The sequence below is a fragment of the Cydia pomonella genome, chromosome 14, assembly GCF_033807575.1.
Source record: "Cydia pomonella isolate Wapato2018A chromosome 14, ilCydPomo1, whole genome shotgun sequence".
NCBI lineage: Eukaryota > Metazoa > Arthropoda > Insecta > Lepidoptera > Tortricidae > Cydia > Cydia pomonella.
The window spans coordinates 7,845,194-7,870,829 of NC_084716.1; the positions used below are offsets into that span (position 1 = coordinate 7,845,194).

A 25,636-nucleotide genomic window follows, 5' to 3' on the forward strand; every position below is an offset into this window, starting at 1 on the left:
CCAAGTGACGAAAGGTACCCATTTCTGTCGAGTTAGTTTGGTGCTCGAACGCAGTGAGAGCGTCAATAGTCCGAGTTCAACATTCTACTTTTCATTTCGAATACGAGTAAAGAAAAACATATATACATTTAAAAAAACACAGCTAAGTATAAACTTTAGTATAGTATGTCTTGAGGGTACTTTCAATTAATAATTTAGGTAAAAATATCGTTTGTTATAGAATGGGGAAGGGAGTTAATTATCAGAATAGAAATTGTACAATAAATCCATTTAAATCCAAAATTTGAATTACTTATCGTAAAAAAGAGAATAAAACATATTAAGAAAGATCAGTGCTCTAGAGCAGAAACGTATCATTTTCTGCACATTTAAGTGCCCCTATTTTAAAACTCATATTTTTCATCAAGTTACCTAAATGCTTTCTCCTTAAATCCACATTTTTTTTTGATATCACATCAAAGGCGCAACAACAAATTATTATCTACAAAAATGTCTGATCGATACACCAATTTCGTTCTTAATGCTTTTCCGATAATTTGGGTTCGAGTTACAAGAATTTATCGTGAGGTACCTTAACATTCGCGTTCTTTAAGTAAACTAAGGCTGATATAAATTTTCTTTCAGCGAGATGGGAAAATATGGAGCTTTCGTTGTATTTTCTTGTCTGTGTTTTACATTCATTCGAATAACCCTCCACGGTATTAATTGTCCCACAGGTACCATTTATAGTACCTACTTATATTTACTTATATGACTGGACTCAAGATTTTGAAGATGAACATACCCATACAAAAGCGGTCATTAAATAATAAATAAATATTATAGGGACATTCTTACACAAATGAACTAAGTCCCACGGTAAGCCAAGAAGGCTTGTCTTGTGGGTAGTCAGACAACAATATATAAACTTCTATACATAGATAACATCCATGCCTCAGGAACAAATATCTGTGCTCATCACACGAATAAATCGTCAAATTAATAAAAGGCGGTTAAATATGTAAGCACGTAAGGTAGATTATTTTTGTGAATTTTAAGGGTTAACCTGTTGTAATTTAATTGTACTTGTATCGCTGTTTAATTTTAGGCTTATTATGTTTATTGTTCCTTTACTTATCTAATTTACACCTATATTTGCCTGGTTAGAGAGGTCTCCATCGGGACCTAGGGTTTTAAAGATTTTATTCAGTTCCCAGCCATGATGTATATTGGTAGGTAAATAAAACAGGACTGCAATGTTGTTATATGTGCAAATAAATAAATAAATAAATAATTGTCTCATAATTTATTTTACAATGTATAACATCAATTATTTCTTATACCTCGCCCTATAAGTGTCAGCAGCATATCTGGCTCCTTCCTTGATACCCTGCCAAGTCTCAAAACCAGCCTGTTCGATAAAATCAGGATCAACCAGAAAACCATTTACCGTATTGTAATTATTCCTATACGCTGGCAACTCATAAGTATAAGCTAGAGGAATGCCAAGAGACTGGGCATAATCTGAAGTAGTTCCCGAGGCAGGATATAAGAGCAAAGCACTGTTCCCAACTACGTAGTTTCTGTTAGAAGGCCATTTGACAGCGTCAATAGCTTGAGCCATCCTAACGCCAACCATATGGATGATTAATCCATTCGGAGGCAACTGTCCATTGCCGTAGCCATAGAGCATCCAGCTTCCAAAACTATGGATGTCTAAGAACAGCTCTATCCTGTCGCCGTAAGCTAAGGTAATGTCCCTGATGATGGCAGCCTCAGGTTCGGAAAAGGCGTTGTTGCCGTGGAAAGTTTCCGAACATACGGAGGCACTGGATGCTTGAGACCATTGGAAGTCAAAATTTCGGTTCAGATCGACGCCAGAGCACCAGTTTCCGACCACGAAGCCCGTTGCGCGGTTTTTTGCGCCAGAAACGACTCTGGAATATAAACAATTTGGTTCAATATCATTGGAAACAAAAAAGTCATAGTTAAGTAAAGACTCCTGTGATATTCGGATGTCCACTGCAGCTGCATTATTGTTGCGGCATCATTCTTACCGCATGGTCTCTGTCACTTGATAAAATGAGTGATGAAATGAACATCATAAGTCATAACCGCGGCAACGAATGTCTGTTTTATCAAGGAAATTGACACTTGACAGATACAGCATCGGCAACAACGACGCTGCAACAGTAATGCAGTTACAGTCAGAATCAGATTCAGATTCTTTATTTACGTTAAGTACCTACACGTACATGCAAATACAGTTATACAGGATATGTACAATTATTTACAATATTTATATTAATCGCTTGACACCTTTGATCGTGTAATACTTACGTAAACAGGTTGTTGTGTACAGTAAGAATTAAATTAAAGCCAATGATAATGGAATTTAGGAGCTACGAGTTTGACTCCCATGTATGTAGGTTTAACAAAAAATAATGGTTTCGGAGAAATCGTCGAAATTTGACTCGTTACTTTTTATTGATGACCACCATGTATAAATACAGAAAATTAGAATACTTTTTATTCATGATCCACAGTAATAAGACAATACTAACGCTCGTGTGCGTAAACTCATATCCATCAGGATTGGCGATAGGCAGGATAATCCAATCAATGTTGTGCAGAAGATCCTGCTCCTGAACGTCAATCACCAGTTTCTCAATGGCGTATAGAGTGGCAGGCAGAGTGACCCATTCACGAGCATGGAGCAGAGATTGCATGTAGACTATGGGTTTGCTCCTGTCCTGTAAATAATAGCAAAATATTGTTAAGGAGATCTGTCTCGTAAATTCCATTCCTCGTCTTAATGTTCAATATAATAATAAGTGAACCTTTAGATTTATTTACACTAAAAACTAATAGACGCTAACAGCTAAAGTAAAGTTAGCAGCTTTGGCATTGAAAGCCAATGATATTGCAGTAGAGTGGTAAATTGATACTAAAGCAGCGGATAAGTAGCTTATTTTGTTGCTAAAGTAAGTAGTAGAAACTTAGGATTTTTTTAACTTATTTTTAGGTCTGGGTAGAGCTAAAGTGCAGTCACGCTCCCTGATCGTTGAGCCATTTAGGGTCCTAGCTAAATTAGTTGTTCAATACTTACTATTTAAGTTTATTGAGATCTCAGAGTGTTTTGTCAATTTACTCATCAATTATTTGCTTACAATTTGACTGATTATTCGTAGTCATACCTATATTGGATTCAACTTTAGCCAGCCCCACTTTTCACACAAACTTTTGTTTTATACTGTACAGAACATGTAAGTCCTAATAAATTGAATTTACCTGGAAGTTTGTGGTGGAGATCTTCAAATATTTGATATCACGACCTTCAAAGCTTCTTCCTGCAGACACTACTGTGACGAGATTAGGGTACCTATTGGCAAGCTCGACTAGGTAAGCATCAACCTAAAAAAAAATACATTAAGGTAAGTGGTAATCGTAAAGATCACCTGAATATTGTTCTACCTCTTACCCTAATCCTTAAAGTTGATTCACGCTAGAATCGTCCAGTTTAGAGCCGAGATATTCCACACTTCGTTTTCTATGATTGTGAACACTTCAGCCCCAGATCGTTCTAGCGTAGGTATCGTGAGTCATCCTTTAATCTGACAGACTTCAGGGACCGCAGTTTAGTGTATTTCATTTCCAATGCAATAGCAATAAACCCTCTAGGTTACAAGGACCCAAAACAGTATTGTTGTTTTATCGTGATCTCCTTCTAACAAGACCACTATCAGAGGAAACTGAGTATAAAAGTGATAAGAAATTCTTATTTTTTAATTGTCCTTGTTAAAGTTATACGGTACCCTACTATTTTTTTTTATATCATTAATAAATTTAATGAATTGTTATACTTACAACGTCATATCTGTGGATTGTGTCGAAGGATAGGCCAAATCTACTATTAGTCCTGTTGCTTTTGGCTGCCGCTTCAGATAACAGTTTTTCTTCCAAGTCCAATTCCCTGTAACGGTGTGTAAAAGGTTTGAAATAATGTTATTTTATTCTATAATTCATCTTTCAATTAAAAGATAATCTTTTTATATGTTCGTGAATAAACGAATAAAATAGTTTAGTCATTTTCGTGCATTTCATTTTCTATCCTATTTTAGTGCATTGACGACGCAAAAAAGAGAGGTGTTGACGCCAATGTCTGTCTGTCTAACTCTCAGACGAATGGACCTATTTCGATGCGGTTTTTACCTGAAGGCGAGTTTCCTTGCGGTGGGTCTTAGCTATGTTTGATAAAAAACGATCGAGCCGTTTGAAGAGTATTAGGCTTTTTCCAAAATGATTTAAAGTATTTTTGTTATAAAATCAAATTTATGGCATAATGCAATTTTTAAAATGTTTCATTTAATGGTTAATAAATGCGGGTTTTATGTTTTATTAATGTTAGCTTTTAAAAAGAGTCTCTTTACCTATTTTTTTATGGAAATATATTATCTCGTACTAAGCCTATGCATATAGCAGATAAATGTTTTAACCTTTATTATTTTATCGTTTCCGTTACATCTTTAAAAATGAATCGCAAAATTTAAACTGATAAAATACCGATTTACTCAAATTCATCACATTTTAATCACGGATTAATTACATTCATTATAATAAGTAGACAGATATAAATAAATTATTTTGTTTTTTTTACCCGACTGCGTCATAAGGAGGGTAATGTGTCGAACGTTTGTATGTTTATATAATTATATGTCCATTTCTTTGGCACGTCCTACAACCTAAACGGCTCGACGCTTTTTAGGGTTCCGTACCCAAAGGGTCTAACGGGACCCTATTACTGACACTCCGCTGTCCGTCCGTCCGTCCGTCCGTCCGTCCGTCCGTCCGTCCGTCCGTCCGTCTGTCACCAGGCTGTATCTCATGAACCGTGATAGTTAGCCAGTTGAAATTTCTACAGATTATGTATTTCTGTTGCAGCTATAACAACAAATACTAAAAACAGAATAAAATAAATATTTCTTTCCAATCTCGAGGTTCTCATCCAATCACCGAAGTAAAGCAACGTCGGGCGGGGTCAGTACTTGGATGGGTGACCGTTTTTATACGAGTGCGAGTGCCCTTCCTGTGCGAGTCCGACTCGCACTTGGCCGGTTTTTTTGACATATGAGGCGTCGTTGAATTCGTCAAAATATTTGTAGAGACATATTAAGCTATGTAAATTTTGAAAATGGCGCCCGTAAATGGAAAAATACCATAGCAATACGGGTATGTAATGAAAGCTAGTGAAAGACCAGTTTAAAAATATTACATTTTCCACCGCAAGTCAGCCTATCCCAGCAGCTTCCAAGCCAGTCTGCAGTTTGCTGCACCGACGTGTAAAAGGTAACAAGCGACAAGTTACTTACTCTTTAACATTTACTACCACAAGTCTGTAGCCAATCACAGCAGCTTCCAAGCCATCCTGCAGCAGAGACCGAGCTGCCTTAGGGACCAGGACGGTGGCAGGGTTACCCTGCCCACCATGTGCCCAGATGGGTTCAGATGATGCTCCAAATTGATTATTGCTCTTCAGTTGAGTGATCGATCTCTCAAAGGTAATAAGCAAGAGTTATTTACTTATTTACTCTTTAACATGCTCTACCGCAAGTATGTAGCCAATTCCAGCAACTTCCAAGCCACTCTGCAGCGGAGACCGAGCTGCCTTCGGTACCAGGACGTTCGTAGGGTTACACTGGCCACCATGGACCCAGACGTCCACGTTCAGAGGATGCGCCAAGTCAACGAGGGAATATTCGTGCTCTTCGGTTTGGAGGCTAATCTTTTTAAGATAACAAACAACAAGTTACTTACTCTTTTACATTTTCTACCGCCAGTCTGTAGCTAATCCCAGCAGCTTCCAAGCCATCCTGCAGCAGAGGCCGAGCTGCCTTCGGGACCAGAACGGTCGCAGGGTTACCCTGGCCACCGTGGGCCCAGACGTCCAGGTTCAGATGATGCTCCAAATCGGCTAGGAAAGATCCTTGCTCTTCAGTTTGGAGGTCGATTTGATAGAGGGCGTGGCTGAAAATTTTAATTAATTTGATATCTTTTTTAATTTGATGCGTAATTATGCTAAAATATACAGCGTGTATTTTTGATACGACCACATAATCAAAGGGTAGTTAGTTTAAGCTGTAATTAACACACTTTCATAGGTTTTACAAAAAATGGACGACTTTTAATTTTTCATACAAAATAATTCAGCAAGCAATGTATCACTACTTTGTTTTAACTCAAAACGTCTCATTAATGACGCCACGTCACAACTGTTACAAGTGATCATGATGTACGATACATTGCCGCTCGAAAACAATTCAAAAAATAATTATGCTCTGGTAGTGAAGACTAATCTAAAAATATCTTCAGAATTGTTTTATAGTACTAAAACCTACGTCTAGTTTAAGTTTGAGGTTTTATCAAAAATACACACTGTATAGAAGAGATACCTAACTGCATACAAATATACACCGTTGATATCAGTGGGTACCTATATAGATAGACAGAAGTGACAGAGTGTGGAAGTACCATAATAAATCAAATTTGGAGATACATAACTACGTTCACTACCAAATGGCCACATTTTGTTGCTACCTTTATTAGCTAAATCTTTGCAAATTTTGCTTAGATTTAATACTATTTTCCTAGCTTAATTTACTCACCCATCATAAATTTCGTTCCTTGCGAAAACAGAACAGAAGACCAAACAAAACACCAATATGGCTTTATTCATTTTGGCCTTCTCCTATTGGCTACAAGTTTTGAACTGATTTGTCAATTTCGGCTCATCGATTATTTATTTGATAAGCGGATTTGATTATAAGCTGGTGAATAAATTTCAGATAAAAATCATTGGTTAAGGTACATTAGGGTAACTTCGAAAGCGGGTTTATTTAGAAAATGACTAATATCGACTAATCCTACCTTTATGAGTTGCTATCTTCATTTGTATTGTAAATCTTATTTGAATTTATTTTGTATGTGTTGCAATAAATAATATTTACTTTACTTTCATCCAAAAGCACTTCAGACTTCAGCAACACTTACGCCACTGTCACGTTTTTCTTGATACCACCACGATACAGACACGGTACGATATGACGACCGATCTGGCCTAGTGAGTGACCCTGCCTATGAAGCCGATGGTCCTGGGTTCTAAACCTAGTAAGGGCATTTATATATTTGTTTATTTTTTATTTATTTGTTCCTGAGTCTAGGGTATTTTCTATGTATTTAAGTATCTGTATATTATATATATAATTGTCTGAGTACCCACAACACAAGCCTTCTTGAGCTTACTGTGGGACTTAGTCAATTTGTGTAAGAATGTTCTATATTATTTATTTATACTCTTTCTAAAATAAACACTTTAGTAGATATTAACAATATTCAAAATTATCCTGCTTTCGAAGTTACCCCAAGGCATATTTTATTATATAATTATAGAAATGCTAGATCCTAAATATATTAAATATAAGTTTTTGGTTTAATTTGCTCCTCTGCGAATCATTTAAGTTGTTGTATTAAGATGTTGAATCATAAAAAAACCTCGCATGTGTTTTTTTTTAATTCAGTATCTTTATGTAAGGGAATTTAAATTTAATATCTCGGTGTGTTTAGTCCTGTACAAAACACACTGTATTTTATGAAAACAATATTTAATTACGAGAAAATGTTTTATATGTGATACCTACTACAAACTTACCTCTCTAGAAATTATTTTTATATAGACATTTTGTATTTACTAATTTTTACGTGTTTGCCACACTTCAATCTCTATTCATTAAGTTGTCGTTCTATGGATTAAATTATTAACTGATAAACACATTTATCAGTTCTCGATCAATCCAAAAATGGCCTATATTTCACAGTATTCTACAATCTGTACAATTGTTTTAAATTAAAATATGCAAAAAAAGTATTTATCGATAACAAGTTATCGACACCCGCCCTCCCTAGCTTCCGTTTTCTTGGTCCCGAATGCTAATGTGGATCCCGAAGAACTTTCCGATGAATTTAGGTGCATCGTTGCAGCAAGCCGGTATTGGAATCTTTTAGCCCCTCTTTAATCCCCAATCGGCTAATTGCTCGTTCAGCTAATGCCGTTGTTCTAACTTATTGACCATTGTTGGATCTAATACCTTTATAATAAGGCTCAAAATGTGTTAGCAACGTGGACCGGTATTTAATTGGGGATAGGATTACACTAGCTACAGCTTACCTGAACCCGCTAGAGTTATGATACTTATGATAGAGGAAAAAGTTCTTGGGGCCTATCGTACAACCGAAATCGAAAGTCAAGCGATCATTTCCATACATTATTTCAGTTTCAATTGACGTTTTTAGGGTTCTGTTATCGACTAGGAACCCTTATAGTTTCGCCATGTCAGTCTGTCTGTCCATCCGCAACATTGCTCCGTGATCGTTAGGGCTAGAAAAAAAAACATAGAAAAATATTTTTTTAGGGTACGTCCCGTACAAAGTTTTTTTTTATATTTATTGGCTTTAACCCAATAGTTTGGGATATCGTTGGATAGGTCTTTCGAAACGAATAAGGGTCTCTAACAAACATTTTTTGATAAAGTGCATATTTCCGGGAATAGACGCTCCGAAAGAAAAAACTATAGCGAACATGATCGGTCCTCCTCCGGAAGCCTTTCTATTCTTAGTACAAAAAAGACGTACAAAGCGCTGCGAAGGTACTCCCTTATGCTTGTAATTACAATGTACAGTCAACTGCAGAGAGAGGTGACCCCCCCTTTATTGCAAGGAATGGTAACTACGGAACCCTACAATGAGCATGGCCCGACATGTCGGTCGATTTTCATACGTACTTCACAACAATTGACCCCGGCTAGGCGATGGTAGTCGAGCGGTAAAGCGTGCGACATCCCAACCGTGGGTTGTAGATTCAAACTCCGGCTCGTACAGTTTTTTCCGACTTTGTAGGTACGAAATATATTTACATTTATTACTACTTTTGAATTGTTTATCAATAATAGAGTATTTTTTTTTAAATTTGCGACACTAAGCTTAATATTATTTTCCTACACGTCTAATTAAACTGAGCTATATTTACGTGTCTACTTTGTTTCATTGCAGAGTGCCTATCAATCATTAGACCTGCTTGTTACCACAAAATTGCAATGTCACCGAGATTATAAAAGGTACTTATGCTAAATTTCAGCTTAATCCGACATTGAAAACTGGACGCTTACTCTAATTGTAGACTATAATCCAGTTTAAGAAATTTTATTTCTAAATTTGCACATAGGTATATACATAATAAAGCTTACAAAGTAATTGACAAATTCAAATCCACAACGTAGATTTCGTCAGGAGGGTACAAGCAGAAATCAGCAACAGGCCCGGACCCGGGTACGTCCTTAAACTACGTCCAAAAAAGAGGTATGGGCATTGTGAATGTCATCTCGCTTTGTTTGGTAGGGCACAGCCAGTGGATATTGTTTGCTGATGACACCACCGTGGTAGTGAAGGCGCATACGTACTCGCAGCTCGAGGAAAAATTAGCGAATACGTGCAGCCAACTTCGTGAGTGGTTCTCGGCAAACGGCCTCATCCTCAACGTCACAAAATCCCATATAATGCTTTTTTCAGCCAGTCCTTTGGTGAATATAACACAAATACATACTCAAATTCCAAGCTGTGATTCGTGCAAATTCCTTGGATTTACCGTTGACGCAAAACTAAAATGGAAAGAACACATTAACAACTTATGCGAAAGGCTTAGTAGTGCTATATTCGCGATGCGAAAACTAAAGCCAATTATTTCAAAACATACGCTGCTCCAAATATACTACTCCTATTTTCAATCGCTCATGTTGTGCGGTATTATTTTATACGGAAATTGCACAGAATCAGATAGGGTGTTTAAATTACAAAAAAAAGCCTTACGTATATTAGCAGGTGTACATCCCAGACACCCGTGTCGACAGCTCTTTAAGAAATATAACATAATGACGCACTACTCTCTCTATGTTTATGAAATTATTATGTTCACACGCCGCAATATCCATTTATTCAAACGTGTAAACATGCCTGGCAGAATAACCCGCCAGACCGGCCGATTACAGTCCGTGCCGCGGCGCCTCGCGCTGCTCGACAAAAACCCACGCGTAATAGGCCCGGCGTTTTATGAACGTCTACCCGCCACTCTCAAAAATGAATCATCGGACGAATTATTTGGTCGCCGATTGAAGGAACTTTTATTGACCAAAACGCTGTATTCTGTCAAAGAATATAAAGAATAAAATGCCAATTATTTGATTTTTAATATTATTTATATTTATAAATTATTAATTAGTAAATTCTGACATTGCTCTATTCTTTTTTTGTCCCTATTATTTGTATTATTAAAAAATTTTACTTTTTGACATTACCTAGGTTGTCCTAGCTGTATTTTTTATTTTTATATTCTTAATAACTTTGACAAATATTTCTATTATAGAAAGTGTTTTTATATTTTTTTTATTTCAATTTGTTTACTGTTTTATTTTATTCCGATTCGTAGTTATTATTATTATTGTTGTTATTGTGTTGTGATGATCTTTTTGTGAATGCATTTTATTTTGACATGTAAAATATAATGTACATTTCCAATAAGAAATAAATGAATCTAATCTAATCTAATCTAGGGTCGGCAACACGCATGTAACTCCTCTGGAATTCCAGGCGTATATAGGCTACGGAGACTGCTAACCATCAGGCGGGCCGTATGCTTGTTTGCCACCGGCGTAGTATAAAAAAAACAGGCGTCGTCGTTACACACAAACAATAAAGCTATCCGCAACGGGCTTCGTCAATTTCCCATAAAAAACAACGTGATATTATGTACTCTTTCTTTTCGGGTCTTTAACTTTTATTATATTTTCCTCAAAAGATCTCTTTCTAAAATTTATTTGACCCATAATCCCGGATCGCGGATATGATCCATTAGCTCTATCCATATTGGTGCGATAGAGATAGATGCGTTACGTTTCGTTTCTCTGCGAATGATTGTCAACTTGGCAAGGCCCCCAGAGCTTCAACCACAATGTACTTATCCAGATCAAATTCATAACATATTAATACAATTAGAATAAGCGGCTTGGTTCAAATTTTATTCGGAATATTTGGACTTAACAAACTGACTACAAGATAGTATTAATTTAGTTAACTTTAAATGGAAAGTACTGTATCAAAGTTATTTTTCTTAGAAAACTAAATGTAGAGACCCATAAAATTTTAAATTAAGGGTGCTTTTCGACCAGATGTGTTATGCTGTGCTATGCTATGTTTCCATACATTTGAAACGTAGCTGCAGCTGGAGCTGGGTTTCAAATGTATGAAAACATAGCATAGCAAGCATAGCACATCTCTGGTCGGAAGGCACCCTAAGTCCACTCGAGAAAGAGCAAAAGCCTAAAATACAAACAGACAACTGTTTTCCCCAGGTAATATTGAAGGGGAATCCAGTAAATGCCTCCGCGTTTAAAGGGGGAGGGGGAAGTACATATTGCCCAGAGCCGGACGTGCTGTGCACACTGGACATAAGGGAGGGGTAACGTCTGTAAAACGTAAATGTCGCTAAATGTATTGAAATTACTACGGTGTGTGCACTACACCTCACTTCACACAAAACAAGGAACAATTTGCTGTATATTCTACATACTTAATAAATAAATAAAAATGTAGAAACAAGTATACCCCATTTTATTTGCGATGGCGGGATTCCACTTGAAACTGCACAAAGAAAACCATAATGTTGATCTATTGTTTAACAATTGCTTTACGAGCTCTGCTCTGCAAAGCCAGCACGTGGTCAAATAATAACACAAAAGGGTCAATTCTAGACAGTTACATGTAAGACACAACGCCGCAAGAAAAGTTGGACCCGGGTACGTCCTTAAACTACGTCCACAAGAGAGGTATGGGCATTGTGAATGTCATCTCGCTTTGTGTGGTAGGGCACAGCACAGCGGATGTCTTTCCAGATCTATAGCAGAGCCCAACTGGGGAAGTACCTCCACCTTACAGAAAATCGCAGTCAAATAACACTAGACCCTACTCATAGTGTTGTGTTCCTGCCGGTGAGTAAGGTTGCCAGAGCTCAACGACGGGAGGGAGGGGGTTAGGGTCGGCAACGCGCATGTAACTCCTCTGGAGTTGCAGGCGTACATAGGCTACGGATACTGCTTACCATCAGGCGGGCCGTATGCTTGTTTGCCACCGACACAGTATACAAAAAAAAGTTTGCCTTCTTTCTTTTATTGTACTTGCATTGTTTACGCCTAATGACCGTCTCGTGAAATCCCGCCATCACAAATGAAATGGGGTATACGAACTGTAAATATCTCATGTTAGGCAGTTTTAGATGTTATTAAATATTCATCAAGGAATTTTTTTTCTTATGCTATGAATGCTTGTGCCGGCATTTGGCCCTTTGAATATTTTTATGCGATCGAGCTGATGAGAGTAGCCAAGTTTTACAGTGATTTTTAATATCAATTATATCGACCCTATTGTGCTTGTCCTACATTTGCGTTTTTTCATAAGATAGTTTCAATAGGTATTTAAGACAAAAATAGAGTATTTGGTATAATACCTGTATGTGAAATTAAACTTTAAAAGCTACTTTTCTACCTAAACAAAAAATCGCGTTATAGAATAATCACCTCTAGGCAAATCCCAGCACTACGTGTCGTCAACGAGCACATTGAAAATTTAAAAACCGTATCACCGACCAAAATTCGTTTTCTCCCTTCCTCTAAAACTACAAATAGAGAAGCAACTATCGATTCCATCGACACCAAACCTATTTCAAATGCCGTGACCGTTACGTTTCTTTTTTCAAAGTCAAAATACGTGCACAGAAATTCAAGGATACTATTCTTGTGGTTTACCGAGCGTTGGTCTTTACACTAGTGAGCTTGCTGCAAACTTCGAAAATTAATCTGATACGTCCGTCTCTGTCTCTCGTTACGGCTGGAGCGATAGAGAAGGATATAGACGACCTTCGAATTTCGATATTCGCATTTAAGCGAGCGGCGACGGCCGACGACCGGTCTGGCCTAGTGGGTAGTAACCCTGCCTATGAAGCCGATGGTCCTGGGTTCGAATCCCAAGGGCATTTATTTATTTAAACTTTATTGTACAAAAGATTTATTTATTGGGCTCAAGCAAATCGGTCTTATATGAATATATTTACATAGTGGATGGTATATATTAATGTAATTGGCGTTTTTGTTCATAAGTATTAGTCATGTTATTTATTTTAATAGTAACTTCGAAGTATTTTTTAATTTCATTAGTGATAAATGACTTATATTTTTCTGAAGGAACAGATAAAAAAAAATATGCGATAGAAAATGTGCCTTATAAATGTCTCAGATTACTGGCAAAAATTTGTTTGGTTTGAAAATGTCATCACAAAATAATACGCAAAATTAATTGTATGAAAAATCAAATTTCGTTAAAGATCTCCATATAAAACGCCAATTTCATAGGTAATTACCTAAGGTCAACCAAACAAATTTTTGCCAGTAATCTGAGACATTTATAAGGCATATTTTTCATCTCATTTTTTTTTAAATCTGTGCCGTCAGAAAAATATAAGTCATTTAAATACTCGAGTCGGCAGCACATGAAAAGAGCTGTTTTCAGGGCGGTATTCTGAATACATAAAACAATAAAAGTAGCAAATAATTGTATGTAAAATCGTAATTATGTAGCGCACTAATGAAATTAAAAATACTTCGAAGTTACTATTAAAATAAATAAACTATGACATGACTAATACTTATGAACAAGAACGCCAATTTCATAGGTAATGACCCAATATATTACCTACTAGGCCAGGCCGGTCGTAAAATGCTCGTCCAGCGTTAGGAACATCGCCAGGTTAATCGGAAATTTCTCCTTGTCCTGCAACTGTACCAACGTTGTTCGGAAAGAGAACTATTCCGTACAGAATGATTGTTCAATTTTTGTTGTTTCTATTACTTAAGTGTCCGCAGCAACCTCGGTTCTCCATACAAACGTAGTTAAGCTCTCATTTTAAAACGCCTGGCTACATTGCTCTGAAACTGATTCCTGTAATTCGTTTATGCAGCTTTAGATACCATAGTTAAAAAATATAGCGAATTTAAGTATTTCATACAAATTTGTTTTTGCTCTATTTGTTTGTTTCATAAGCTGATATTACCTTATGTCAATATATGTGCAAAGTTTCATAACAATCTAAAACGTAGTTTTAAAATGAGAACGAAACTTCCTTTGTATGGGAAGGAGAAATTCAGCCGAGCTTGCTGCGAACTATTAATTCTATTCATTTTACGTGTTTACCGCCACACATGTGAAAGTTGCGGAATATTTCCAAGAAGGAGGAAAAGAGTTCGGTAATTTTAGGAAAAAATAACAGGAAACAAAGGAAACTTTCATTTTGGATAAGGAAAACTTCGATTCCGATACAAAAAAAAATGAGCGGTGAAAATTTCGCAATTTTGGATACTTTCCGACAGCTCATAAGTACTATAGAAATACCTATAGATCACTTTATAAAGGAATAAAGTTATTGACCGAGCGAGAGCGAAGCCTAAGCGAAAGAGTGTCCGTTTTAGTAGGCCCTAGCACAGAGTGGGGAAAGTATCGAAATTCCGAGAGATGAGAAGAGAGAGAGAGATTCCGAGTCCCTCCCAAATTAATACAGTAAGAATAAGATTTGACAAAAAAAAAAAACATTTTCGGTACTATAGCTTTTATCGCTGACTGTACTATTCTTTCCACAGTCAACTAATACTCATCGAGACATTTCTAACAACCCCAAACATGATTAGGTTGCCTTGCTTTATCGCAGAGTTCCCATGGCCACCTCTTGTCTCCATCATCAGATCAGCTGCATGTCATCATAATATTGCATTGTCATCCGATTTACATATGTATGCAAATTTGTAGCTCCCGTAGGAATATACATATCTCAGCTGAGTCTCATGAAATGTGAGAAGGTCCAATAATTTATTAAGCTGTTTGGATTCAATTTTTTTTTATAACCACTACCACTGGTAATAACTTTTCTAGCTTTTATAGCGTAATGGATATTTTATAACTCTCTAATACTACAATAGCTTTTAAAGATATTGTACTATTAAAACAAGCCACTTTACAGAAGTAAAATCCAGTGATTGCTTAAACAAAAAAAAAAGATTCGCAACGCACCTGTGAAACTACTAACAAACAAGATAAATTCCCTCGTGAACCGCGACGGTAACTACCTACTATTTATTATTAACATTCGTATGTTTTGTCTTATACAAAAACACAACTGCCTAACAACAACGACGATAAGATTAAAAAATAATTCAAATAAGTATCTTCTAATCTACATTTCGGGGCGCCTGCAGTTATCATCGAACTTCAATGTCAAGTAAATATAAACATAGTTAATACAAAAATATCAAATTCCGAAGCACAATACAATTCTTCGCAAAAATTAAATAAAGTCCAATGGTAGCTATTTAATATTCCCATTTCTCCATAATAGAATTTCCATCTGAAGCAGTCGAAGAGACACTGCAACAAATCTTATCGGAACGTATTAAATTTTGAAAGAGGGTCGTTATTGCAGAGTTTAAAATGAGATTTTCCCTTTCTTCGTAAGGGATCAGTTTCCAATTTGGTGAGATATTTTTACTTCGAATCAGTTTTATTTCAATAAGCACTGAGTTGTGACCAGAAATGTTAGAGTAACGCGTTTTGACTACTAGAATGACGAATTTTCCGATTTTGGCTGAATTTAATGGAACAGCTGTTTACAAGTTTTATACTTCTTTATGTGAGTAAATTCCTGCAATGCATGTTGCTTTATATTCAGCCTGGATGTTGTTGTTATCTGAAAATTATATTATAATATAATATTAAACATTTGATTTAACAGGTTCCTTATTCTTTAGGCCGCTCACAATTAAAACCTCTTTTCTATTTCAGCCCGTCAATCTGTCAATTAAATGACTGACATCGATATCTAAATTATTATCATTGAGGTGTTGCGGGATCTAAATTAACTTCATTTGAGTGAGCCAATGAGGTCTATTTATGTATAGGCTTATAAGATGACTGCTTGGAAGTTATTTTATGAATATAGTGAAACTGTTGTTGTTGAAACATACATCTTCCGTGCAACATGTTTGAAAAAGTTCTCTTTTCGTTTTCAATATATCTAACTGTTAAAACTAAGGTATCCACGTATGTTTGATTAAGATATCTGTAAATAATGTGTAGGTATGTAATAGATATTTCTTGTAGTGTTAGTTTTGTTTTTACATTTTTATGATTTTTTTTACTTCATTTTACATTTTGGCATTTAGATTTTTTCTTGAACGCAACCACAATTGAGAATTGTCTTATTGTGTCTTGTCTATGGGTTGATGTTCCGTGTTCAAAATTGAGATTCTTTTATAAAACGATTAAATGTGCTTGTGAAATGCCCGACTTAAAATATGATGATAACTCGATACTACTCTGTTGGTACAGGTGTTTAATACTAGGAGGCCGATTTTTGAATTTCGAGTGCTCGATTTCGTGTAATTTCCTTCAATTTATCTCCACTACTAGGCATTTACATTCTACTAATATCATTGAAAAGGAGTGGTCAATATCACTAGATTCCCAATTTTTTATTGCTCGTATTTCTAAAATATTTTTTTATTCGCTGTTTTTCACAGATTTTCGAGTGACAATTCGAGCGCTCGAAATTCAAAAATTAGCCCCCTGAAACAAGTTAGACCATGCATTTCATATTTATATTATGTAAAAAAATAAATGACTCTTCGGTCAAATCCATGCAACAGTGGGAATTTCATTTTATGATATTTTCAAGGAAAATTCATAGAACAAAAATATTGGCGTTAATACTTTTGGAAATATGTAACTGTCAAGCAAAACTGAAGGCATTTATTTAAATCTATCTGAGCCACATTTATATATCGGCCATTGTTTTAAAATAAATTCTGCTACTTTATTAATTGAAATTGGAGTGGACATTGCCGATCTTAAAAGACATGGTAGACACTTCGATGCTATCTGCAGAAAAATAAATAAGATATTTAGATTTTGATGGACACAGTAACCCATTTCATTGCTCTCGAGTTTTTTGTGTTTTCCGTTGTCGGAGAAAAAGTAATGTATGCAACAGAATGAGAACATAATTAGTTTTTAAAATTCAAGGGTTGAAGTTACAAAACGAAACTTGGCCGAGTGTTGGAAAAAAGATATATCATTGTTGCATAAAGTACTATGACACAACTGATGCATAAGATTTTAATCTTTTTTTAGACGTACTTTTGCGTGATTTATTTTATCGACATATTGTTTTCAACTACCTATGCCTAAATAATGAATTAAATACACCATCTGAACCATCCGCAGTAAAACGATAAAAGAATGAAACAACTTCATTTCAACCATTTTTTTTAGTTCTAGTTTATCAAATTATCAGCTGCGACAGACACAGCTCGCCAAACATCTTCGACAATGTCTACTATTTCATTTTCTGGCACAATAACTCCATCAGTTCCTCGTCGTATAATATCAATATTAAAAGCATATAGCACATCATTAGTTCTGGCATAATCTGAACTCGTACCAGACGCTCTATCTCCGTAAGCTACTGATGCTGTATCCAGATGATATTCATCTTGCATTGCTGCTACCATTTCCATGGCAAGCAAATGGTTCTGTCGGAACGTACCACTTGCAGCGAATTCATACTGCCATGGATAAGAGATATAGCCTCCACCATTCTGTAGAGAAACGTACATGCTGATCCGGTCTCTGTAAGTATCTATGATACTTTGAATTAATTGGGTTTCAATTTCAGAGTTTGCTTCAGTACCGGCATAAAGGTGGCTACAAGCACTGGAACTAGAATCAGCTCTAGACCAGTCGATGTTGAAATTTCTGTTGATATTGACGCCAGGACAGATGAAACCCAAATTGCTTTTCGTGCTGAGGTTCTTTTCCCAGAGACGAAGCTGTAAAATAATACTTGTTAAGAATATTAATTCTTATTGTGAACACACACATTAAAGTCACACAACATTAGAAATATTGATAAAAAAAACACTATTAATGTGATAGCAAACTAAACTTATATTTATATTATTCAAAAAACAACACCGATAAATAAAGACGAGTTCTAGCCCGCCAGTACAATAAAGAAGCACGATCTCATAGGACATTTTCTATAATTATACTACTTACATCTGTATGCGTGTATTCATATCCATCAGGATTTACCACAGGTACAACAATCCAATCAAAATTATCTAAATATCTCGCCTGGTTACTTTCTAATACTTCTTCTACAATTTTTAATGCAGAAGGAATAGTGATCCATTCCCTGGGGTTTATTCCTCCCTCGATTACAATAATGTGCTTGTTTTCTTCGCCACCGGTTCTAGTTAATTTTAGATATACCAAAGGTCTATTAAGATCAGTTGAACCGAATTCTACAACTCCAACAGAAGTAGTTTGAGAATCTACATACGCATCTCGTATTTTGTATATATAGTCCAGTATCTGAAAACAAGGAAACCGGGATAAAATTGTAATACCATTTAAGTGTAATAAACTTGATATAGTATATCGGTTTCTAATAAATGGAAATGAAGTTCAAATAGTAGAAATACTGATTGCTTAATTATAACATTGAGTTTGATTAAATACTGTCAATAGTGGCAATTTACTTAAAACATAATGCTCATACTTATGGTGGCTATATTTCTAATCAAAATACCGCGTGTTGCAAGAGAACGGATTTATAAATGAACTTTGGGCAGGACGGGTTCATTAACTGTAGTAAGATACTAACTGTGTTGTATCGATAATAATCGTCAAAGCTAAAAGTGATGTCATCCTCTTCACTTTCCTCGGTTACATCAATCTCTTCAGTTTCATCTCTACCGTCCTCATCTTCATCCGTAACATTAGTTTCTTCAGTTTCATCTCCACCGTCTTCGTCTTCATCAGTCACGTTAGTTTCTTCGGTTTCATTTCCGCCATTCTCGTCTTCGTCAGTGAAGTTCTTTTCCCCGGTTCTGTTATAATCTCCCTGGTCATCAGATACGTATGTTTCATTAGGGTCTTCGTTATTGAAAGCGTTGCTTGGTGCCTCTTTTATGACCTTTGATTCCTTGGCAGATAAGTATCTGTAAATATATAAAAAATATGTTTATCATGAGTTTATATAAATATTTTTATGTGTGTGGTATATTTTACCATTACGTGGCAACATGTATCACACACACAACGTCATCTAATTGCATAGTGGTTTCGTTAAGAATTCAAACTGACCAAATCTACTACGAGGGTAAGTGGCTATTTTTTATTAAACCTTTTTTAACATTAAAAGTTAGATAGTATTAAGGAATTATGTACTGCATCTAAATCGTATACTCTTGTCATATCGATGTTATTTTAACTTTCAGTAGCATTAACATTTTTAAAGAAAGCTATTAACTTACTCATATACATCATCAATAGCAATTGTCTTGTCAACTTTCAGCTCATCAAGCCTTTCTTCAAACCACCTGAAATGTGAGGGAGGTACCATGGCTAAACCTGTGACGCCATACTTAAAGTTCGGCTTTATCCAGTAGTCTATTATGTCTTCCTTTAACAGGTGTAAATTTTCATGCTGCAGTTGTGACGTGAGTTTAACATTGTAAACTTTGTACCTGCAGAATTTATGAAAGAATAATTTTTGTTGTTTAATAAGCTTACAGTTTGTAATGATATAATTATTAACCTCTGTGTTGGCAGCATGGTTCCATTTTTATCACTTGTCACTATGCCCGTCACTTTCATGCTTACATACTTGTTAGAACGTGACAGGCATGTAGACAAATGATAAAGAGCCGACAATCTTACCCCTACTGGTTTGTGTATGATAGGGAGAACAATTTTTCCTGCTCTATAAGTCACAACCGAGGTTTGAACCTACAATTTTAGGCTACCACATAAATAAGGAAGGATGGTGTTAGCCTCGTGTTAATATTTTGAAGTGTGTCCTGAAGTTCACACTTGTTCATAACAGGCAGTTTATAAACTTGCTCTTCGTTTCTCATATAAGAGTACTTAGGAACCAACATACTTTTTTCTTATAAATTGTTCATGCACAGTACGACACATGCCTCGTAACTAAAGTTAAAATGTAAGTAAATTTTTGAACATTTAGCCAATTTTACTGACAATGTAAGCTGTCTTACTTACCCCATGTACAATTCATTTTTAGCAACCGCTAGAGGCACCAAACTTATCAAAAATAAAAATAACATTTTACAAATACGATAACACGGCAGCGAGAACAGTAATAAAGACGGAAACTATTAATTTTGATTTTCATGACACCGGTAGGTGGTATCAGGGTGGTAAGATAATTGATAATGTTTTAATACTTTACTATATATAATATATCGAGATAAACAATCGAATATTTATGATATACATGATAGTAGTGATTGATGGAGTGACTTGGAAACTTATTTTTAATTAATATGGTGATTATTTGTCAACAGTTACTAACAAAGACCACCACACGACTCCCAGTAATAAATGGATCACTAATGATTTAAAAAACAAGGGTAATTTTTTTTCTGGATTTCCAATATCGAAAATATACATGAAAGTTATAACTATATAAGATTTTTGAAACATGTTATAAATTCGATTTACTAAAATCTGAATATTCTTCTTGAAAGCAATTGGTGGTAATAGGTATTATTAATACAAAGATAAAATAATAATATATTTTAATAAATTAATGATAATAATTATATATTATATTGTTATAATATATTTTAATATTTTAATGATAATAATTATATATTATATTGTTATGATATAATATTATATTGTTCTCAAATAGGTACGTTTTTTTAATGTTTGACGGTATGAAGTTAGTAAAAAGAATTCAATCTGGGCAAATACATTAAACAAAACAACAGTTTGCATATAAAACGCCTTAATATTAAAATTTATTTTGCATTATGCTTCGTTCTGTAGCTCGCCAGTGCGCTTCTGGCTCCAGCCTTAATACCTTCCCAGGTCTCGAATCCAGCCTGCTCAATAAAATCAGGATCCACAAAGAATCCAGCACCAGTTCCAAAGCCAAATCTGTGACCCGGCAGTTCAAAGGTATACGCTAACGGTACTCCGGAAACCTTCGCATAGTCCATAGCAGCCCCTGATGCATCGTATAACACCAAAGCGACGTTACCGACTATATAGTTGTTGTTCCAACTCATTTTGACAGCGTCTATTTCTTGGGCCATGCGGACGGCGACGAGATGAAGGTTCAGACCATTGGCTGGAAGAACACCATTTCCGTAACCATATAAGATCATGCTTCCAAAGCTGTGGATGTCGAGAAACAGTTCCAGTCGGTCCTTATGCTCGTCGACGATATTCCTGATGATTGCTGTTTCTGGTTCGGAGAAGGGAGCTCGTCCGTGGAAAGTATCCGAGCAAACGATGTTGCTGGAAGCTTCGGACCAGAAAGCATCGAAGTTGCGGTTGAGATCGACTCCGACGCACAAGTCACCGACCATGTAGCCGACGGCACGGTTCTTCCTCCATAGACGTTGCTAAAAGGTTTTTAATTAAATATAGATTATGATGGTTAGGTAAAATTTTAGGTAATAAGCTAATCGCTAATAGTTCAAATTCGTCATGGATAGTACAAATAAAATGGTTTTTGTTTCTATCCGGAGGGGGGGGGGGGGGCAGTCATAATAAAGGCGTCTTTTCTGAATTTAGTTTAAGACAGTCGGAATTCAAAAGCTTAAATTATAATGCAGCTTAATTTCTGGCTGTGTCTTATATCGCCTGAAATCGGCCCGGTGGCGCAGAGGGCCTACCGCGAACACCAAAGTTCACAAATTTCGGGCATCTTTCTCTTTTGCTCTAATTAAGGAGTAGTTAGTGTCAGAGATATTTGCTCGAAATTCAAGAATTTTGATTTTCACGGATATAAACCCAGTCTTGGGCACCAAAATGACAAAACTTAGAGCTCTTTTTAAACAGCTTAAATATCTTAAAAACTAAATTAGTCTCAGCTTTAATATTTTACATGAGTATGCGTGAACTCGAACCCGTCAGGGTTGGCGATGGGCACGATGATCCAGTCGATGTTCTGCAGCAGGTCTTGCTCGGTAACGTCGATGATGAGCTTCTGTATCGCGTACAGAGTAGCGGACTGCGTGATCCACTCACGGGCGTGTAGTAAGGACTCCATATACACTACTGGTTTGCTGGTATCCTGGAATAAAGGAGTTAGGCAAAATTATGACTGTGCAAGCGCTTAGAGGGAGCTAACGAAAAATTACAGTTTTTATAGTGTAATACTCGCAACACGTGCAATGCAATGAAAAATCACACGGAAACTGGACTATATTTGCAAGGACAGACTCTAAACCTTATTTTTAAAACTATAAAGAGTTTAATTTAGCTTTATTGTCTATTATATAAAATAGCTTGTTATATGACCGACGAATCCTACGAAAAATATAACAGAACTATATTTTCAGTGATTAAGATAAAAGGTAAGAACCCGCGCGACAGCCATGTCTTTTCGTCACAAGTTTCGTGCTGCTCACCAAATCTTTTGTTTCCTTCTAATTTCCTGGTTGTACGCCCCTCCTTAAGCCAATTACTTTAATTTGAAGTCAGAAGAGAACCTTTAAAATGAACTAATCCTTATTGCAATAACTACATTTTATGCAAGTCTGAGCTAAATGTGATGAATGTGTCTATTATTTATGTCTGTGCCAAAATGCCTGTGTTCTTTTGGTGCCTACGTGATTGGTATAGTTGATCAAAATATCCCTGCCCAGGTAACGGGATACATATTATGTATAATTAAGTACACTTATTTCATACTATAGGTAAATTTACTTGTAAGTAATCTCCTTCCCTATATTATGTGTATAAACTGATACGAAGCTCACGTTAGTATCTCTGCGGCTCCTTTTAATTTCTAATAGTCCATCTATGATCCAAAAACCCTAAAAAGTTGATGTATTACAGAAATAGTACCTGGAAATTAGTGGTAGATATTTTTAAATACTTCATGTCTCTGCCTTCGAAACTTTTGCCAGCGTTTACCAAAGTAACAACGTTTGGGTATGCTCTTGCCAGTTCTTCCAAATATGTATCGATCTGAAAATGAAAGTTACATGTATAATATGAAGTAACACATAAATAGGCAAACAGCAGTACAACACAATTTTTACTTTCCTTGGGTATGAATTTCAAAAAATCATTTTCTAGTAGATGTGCTACAACATTTGTAGTGGATTTGTTACAAACCGGAAGGTTTAGGCTGCTGAAACATTTAAGTCTATCAGTATCTTTATAATAAAACTGTTGTATTGAACGAGCAAAAATTAAGGTCTCTATTTCAGCAAAAAAAAACCATGTGTCCGAAGATTCACGTCTACAAGCCATATTTTTCAACCGATCCTCGTAAAATTGGTGAGCAAGTATAATAATTATACAGTTTTTTTTTATTCGATTCATTTTTTAATGGCGAAGCCTGGGGATTGCGAGATCTACAACAGGCAGAGCTACTAGTACTATTTAGGTTAGGTACCTCTTCATATCTGTAGACTTTATTCAAAGGCAAAGCCAAAGCTGATGCCCTAGAAGATGTGAAGTTCTTGCTTGACGCATTTCCGAATAATTTGTCTTCCAAATCCAACAAACTGAAATATACACAAAAATATTATCAAACAATGTAGGCTCAATTTTATCTTTGTTATAAAAGTCTTATCCTAACTAATATCAGCATTACGATGACGAAAGCAAATTTAACAATATTTTCTACGTTGGGGTTTGTTGAAAAATCTGATACCTCACGTAATCTTTATAAGAGATAATAAGCGCGAAAATGGTAGAATGCCCGATGAAACAATGGGCCATATCCAACTTTTTTCTTCTTCTTTTGTTATTTTTACAAGTGTCAATAAAAATTGCAGGGTTTGACTAAATAATTAACTGGTTAACCGCATTTCAAGAATAATTCTTAATTATTTGCACATTTGAATTTCTACGTTAGGTCACTACATAATAATCAATATTACTTACCTAGTTTATCTATACTTTAAACAACTTTAATGAGCAAAAAACTTGTCGGAAAACCGAAAATGCTTCTATTTGACTTAAGAAAATAACAGCAGAAACTCGGAAGAACATGTATTTTAATGAAATAGTTTGAAATAACTTACGCCTTCACATTTTCTACCTCCAGCTCAGCCTGTATCCCTTCATCCGCCATCAGATCCTGGAACATTTTGCTCCTGGTTCCTGACACCATGATCATACCTGGATGGTCCAGGGTAGCTTCCGACCATATATCCAGCCCAAAATCCTGCTCCAGGTCTTTAAGCAGTAAGACATGGTCATGGGTTTTTACGGAGACTTTAAAAATTTGATGGCTGTAAGGAATACAACATTATTATATGATGTGTCGATGAAGTTGCAAAACATGGGACAGGTAATTACCAAACTAAAATGGAATTGGGTGGGACATATAGCCAGGCACAATGATGGCTGATTGGTCAAAATGTAAACAGAATGGCGGTCGGTTTCGGACGAAGAAAGCGCCTGGCGACCGTTAGTTTATTGGGTGGACCCGTGGACGACATTCAGAAGATTGCGGGTCACTTCTGGATGGGATTAGCTCATTGGGCGATAAAAGGCTGATATGATGATGATGGTCACAACGAGGACCAATTCAGCATTCATTAATTTGTGGCTTCCGAACCGGTAGTCGAGGTTCGGACCCCGGCTCTTACTTAAGTAAGGTTTCATTTTGATTGCAACTGTAGCAACATTGCTGATGCAGCATCACTGCTGTAGTTTTGCAGCATACCACTTAATTTAGCGAGGTAATTGGCAGTGAAAGCGCCCGCGTCAACAGTGCCAGCAGTAATGCAGCAACAGTAATACGGATGCAGTTACTATACGAATTAGGAAAATGAGATTAACAGACGTGACAACTGTGGGACATAAAATACACAGTGTTTTTTTTAAGTCTGTTAATTTTAAGAATGCATACCTGAGCTTAAATCATGCCATTCAGTTTCCTTAAATGAACCAACTTAAATAAATAAAATAAATAAAACACTTACTTAGCCATTAGTTAACGGAGTTTTAAAAAATACCGTTTATTCATGATAATGTATTTATGATATGATGTTACTTAAATTCGCTTTAGTAAACTAAACTCACCCATCGTAAATCTCATGTTTAGCATAAGCTAAACTAAAAACTAAAAACAATGCCACCGCCCGAAACATGACTATAGCCGGTCAGAAACTTAGCCACAGTGACAATAATTAATTAGGCTGATTGATTCGCCAAATGATGCCTATAATCAATAGATACGGTATTTCTGAATTGATTTTTTTTTTAAATGGATTCGTTATACAATTTTCTTTCTGATAATTAACTCCCCATTCCATAATTAACAATATTTTTGTTGTTAATTGAATGTACCCTCAAGAAATACTACTGTCACTAGTGCGGGAATGAGCACTTTCCGTGCCTATGTTGAAAGTTTATATGTACTGTAAAACGTTGTACGATACACATGCAAATAGGT

At 35.9% G+C, this 25,636-nt stretch overlaps 3 protein-coding genes across 3 annotated transcripts; all 3 read right to left on the minus strand.

Annotated features, from left to right (window-relative positions):
- Window positions 1–1,270: 1,270 nt before the first annotated feature.
- On the minus strand, window positions 1,271–6,772 carry LOC133524837 (carboxypeptidase B-like). Its single transcript, XM_061860989.1, is given in 7 exon segments — window positions 1,271–1,900; window positions 1,902–1,916; window positions 2,544–2,732; window positions 3,271–3,393; window positions 3,847–3,952; window positions 5,794–6,003; window positions 6,642–6,772. Coding segments are annotated over 7 exon segments (1,305 nt in total). The 5' UTR covers window positions 6,713–6,772; the 3' UTR covers window positions 1,271–1,309.
- Window positions 6,773–17,035: 10,263 nt separating this feature from the next.
- Window positions 17,036–20,621, minus strand: LOC133525274 (carboxypeptidase B-like). The gene is made up of 5 exons (XM_061861565.1): window positions 20,245–20,621; window positions 19,497–19,709; window positions 18,845–19,181; window positions 18,235–18,552; window positions 17,036–18,005 (listed from the first exon to the last, which is right to left on the minus strand). The coding sequence occupies exons 1-5, from the start codon at window positions 20,307–20,309 to the stop codon at window positions 17,451–17,453; spliced, it is 1,488 nt and encodes a 495-aa protein (XP_061717549.1). The 5' UTR covers window positions 20,310–20,621; the 3' UTR covers window positions 17,036–17,450.
- Window positions 20,622–20,978: 357 nt separating this feature from the next.
- On the minus strand, window positions 20,979–25,426 carry LOC133524838 (carboxypeptidase B-like). The gene is made up of 6 exons (XM_061860990.1): window positions 25,264–25,426; window positions 24,258–24,467; window positions 23,624–23,735; window positions 23,068–23,190; window positions 22,103–22,291; window positions 20,979–21,617 (listed from the first exon to the last, which is right to left on the minus strand). The coding sequence occupies exons 1-6, from the start codon at window positions 25,329–25,331 to the stop codon at window positions 21,009–21,011; spliced, it is 1,311 nt and encodes a 436-aa protein (XP_061716974.1). The 5' UTR covers window positions 25,332–25,426; the 3' UTR covers window positions 20,979–21,008.
- Window positions 25,427–25,636: the final 210 nt, after the last annotated feature.

What these genes read in the sequence shown, in the direction of transcription:
- LOC133525274 (XM_061861565.1), bottom strand. Translation starts at nt 20,309, where the DNA reads ATGTTATTTTTATTTTTGATAAGTTTGGTGCCTCTAGCGGTTGCTAAA. An exon ending in GCTATTGATGATGTATATGA is followed by an intron (nt 19,182 to 19,496) that starts GTAAGTTAATAG and finishes ATATATTTACAG; the next exon opens with ATACTTATCTGCCAAGGAAT. An exon ending in ATTATTATCGATACAACACA is followed by an intron (nt 18,553 to 18,844) that starts GTTAGTATCTTA and finishes CCTTGTTTTCAG; the next exon opens with ATACTGGACTATATATACAA.
- LOC133524838 (XM_061860990.1), bottom strand. Translation starts at nt 25,331, where the DNA reads ATGTTTCGGGCGGTGGCATTGTTTTTAGTTTTTAGTTTAGCTTATGCT. An exon ending in GAGGTAGAAAATGTGAAGGC is followed by an intron (nt 23,736 to 24,257) that starts GTAAGTTATTTC and finishes TGTATATTTCAG; the next exon opens with TTTGTTGGATTTGGAAGACA. An exon ending in TCGAGTTCACGCATACTCAT is followed by an intron (nt 21,618 to 22,102) that starts GTAAAATATTAA and finishes AAAACCTTTTAG; the next exon opens with CAACGTCTATGGAGGAAGAA.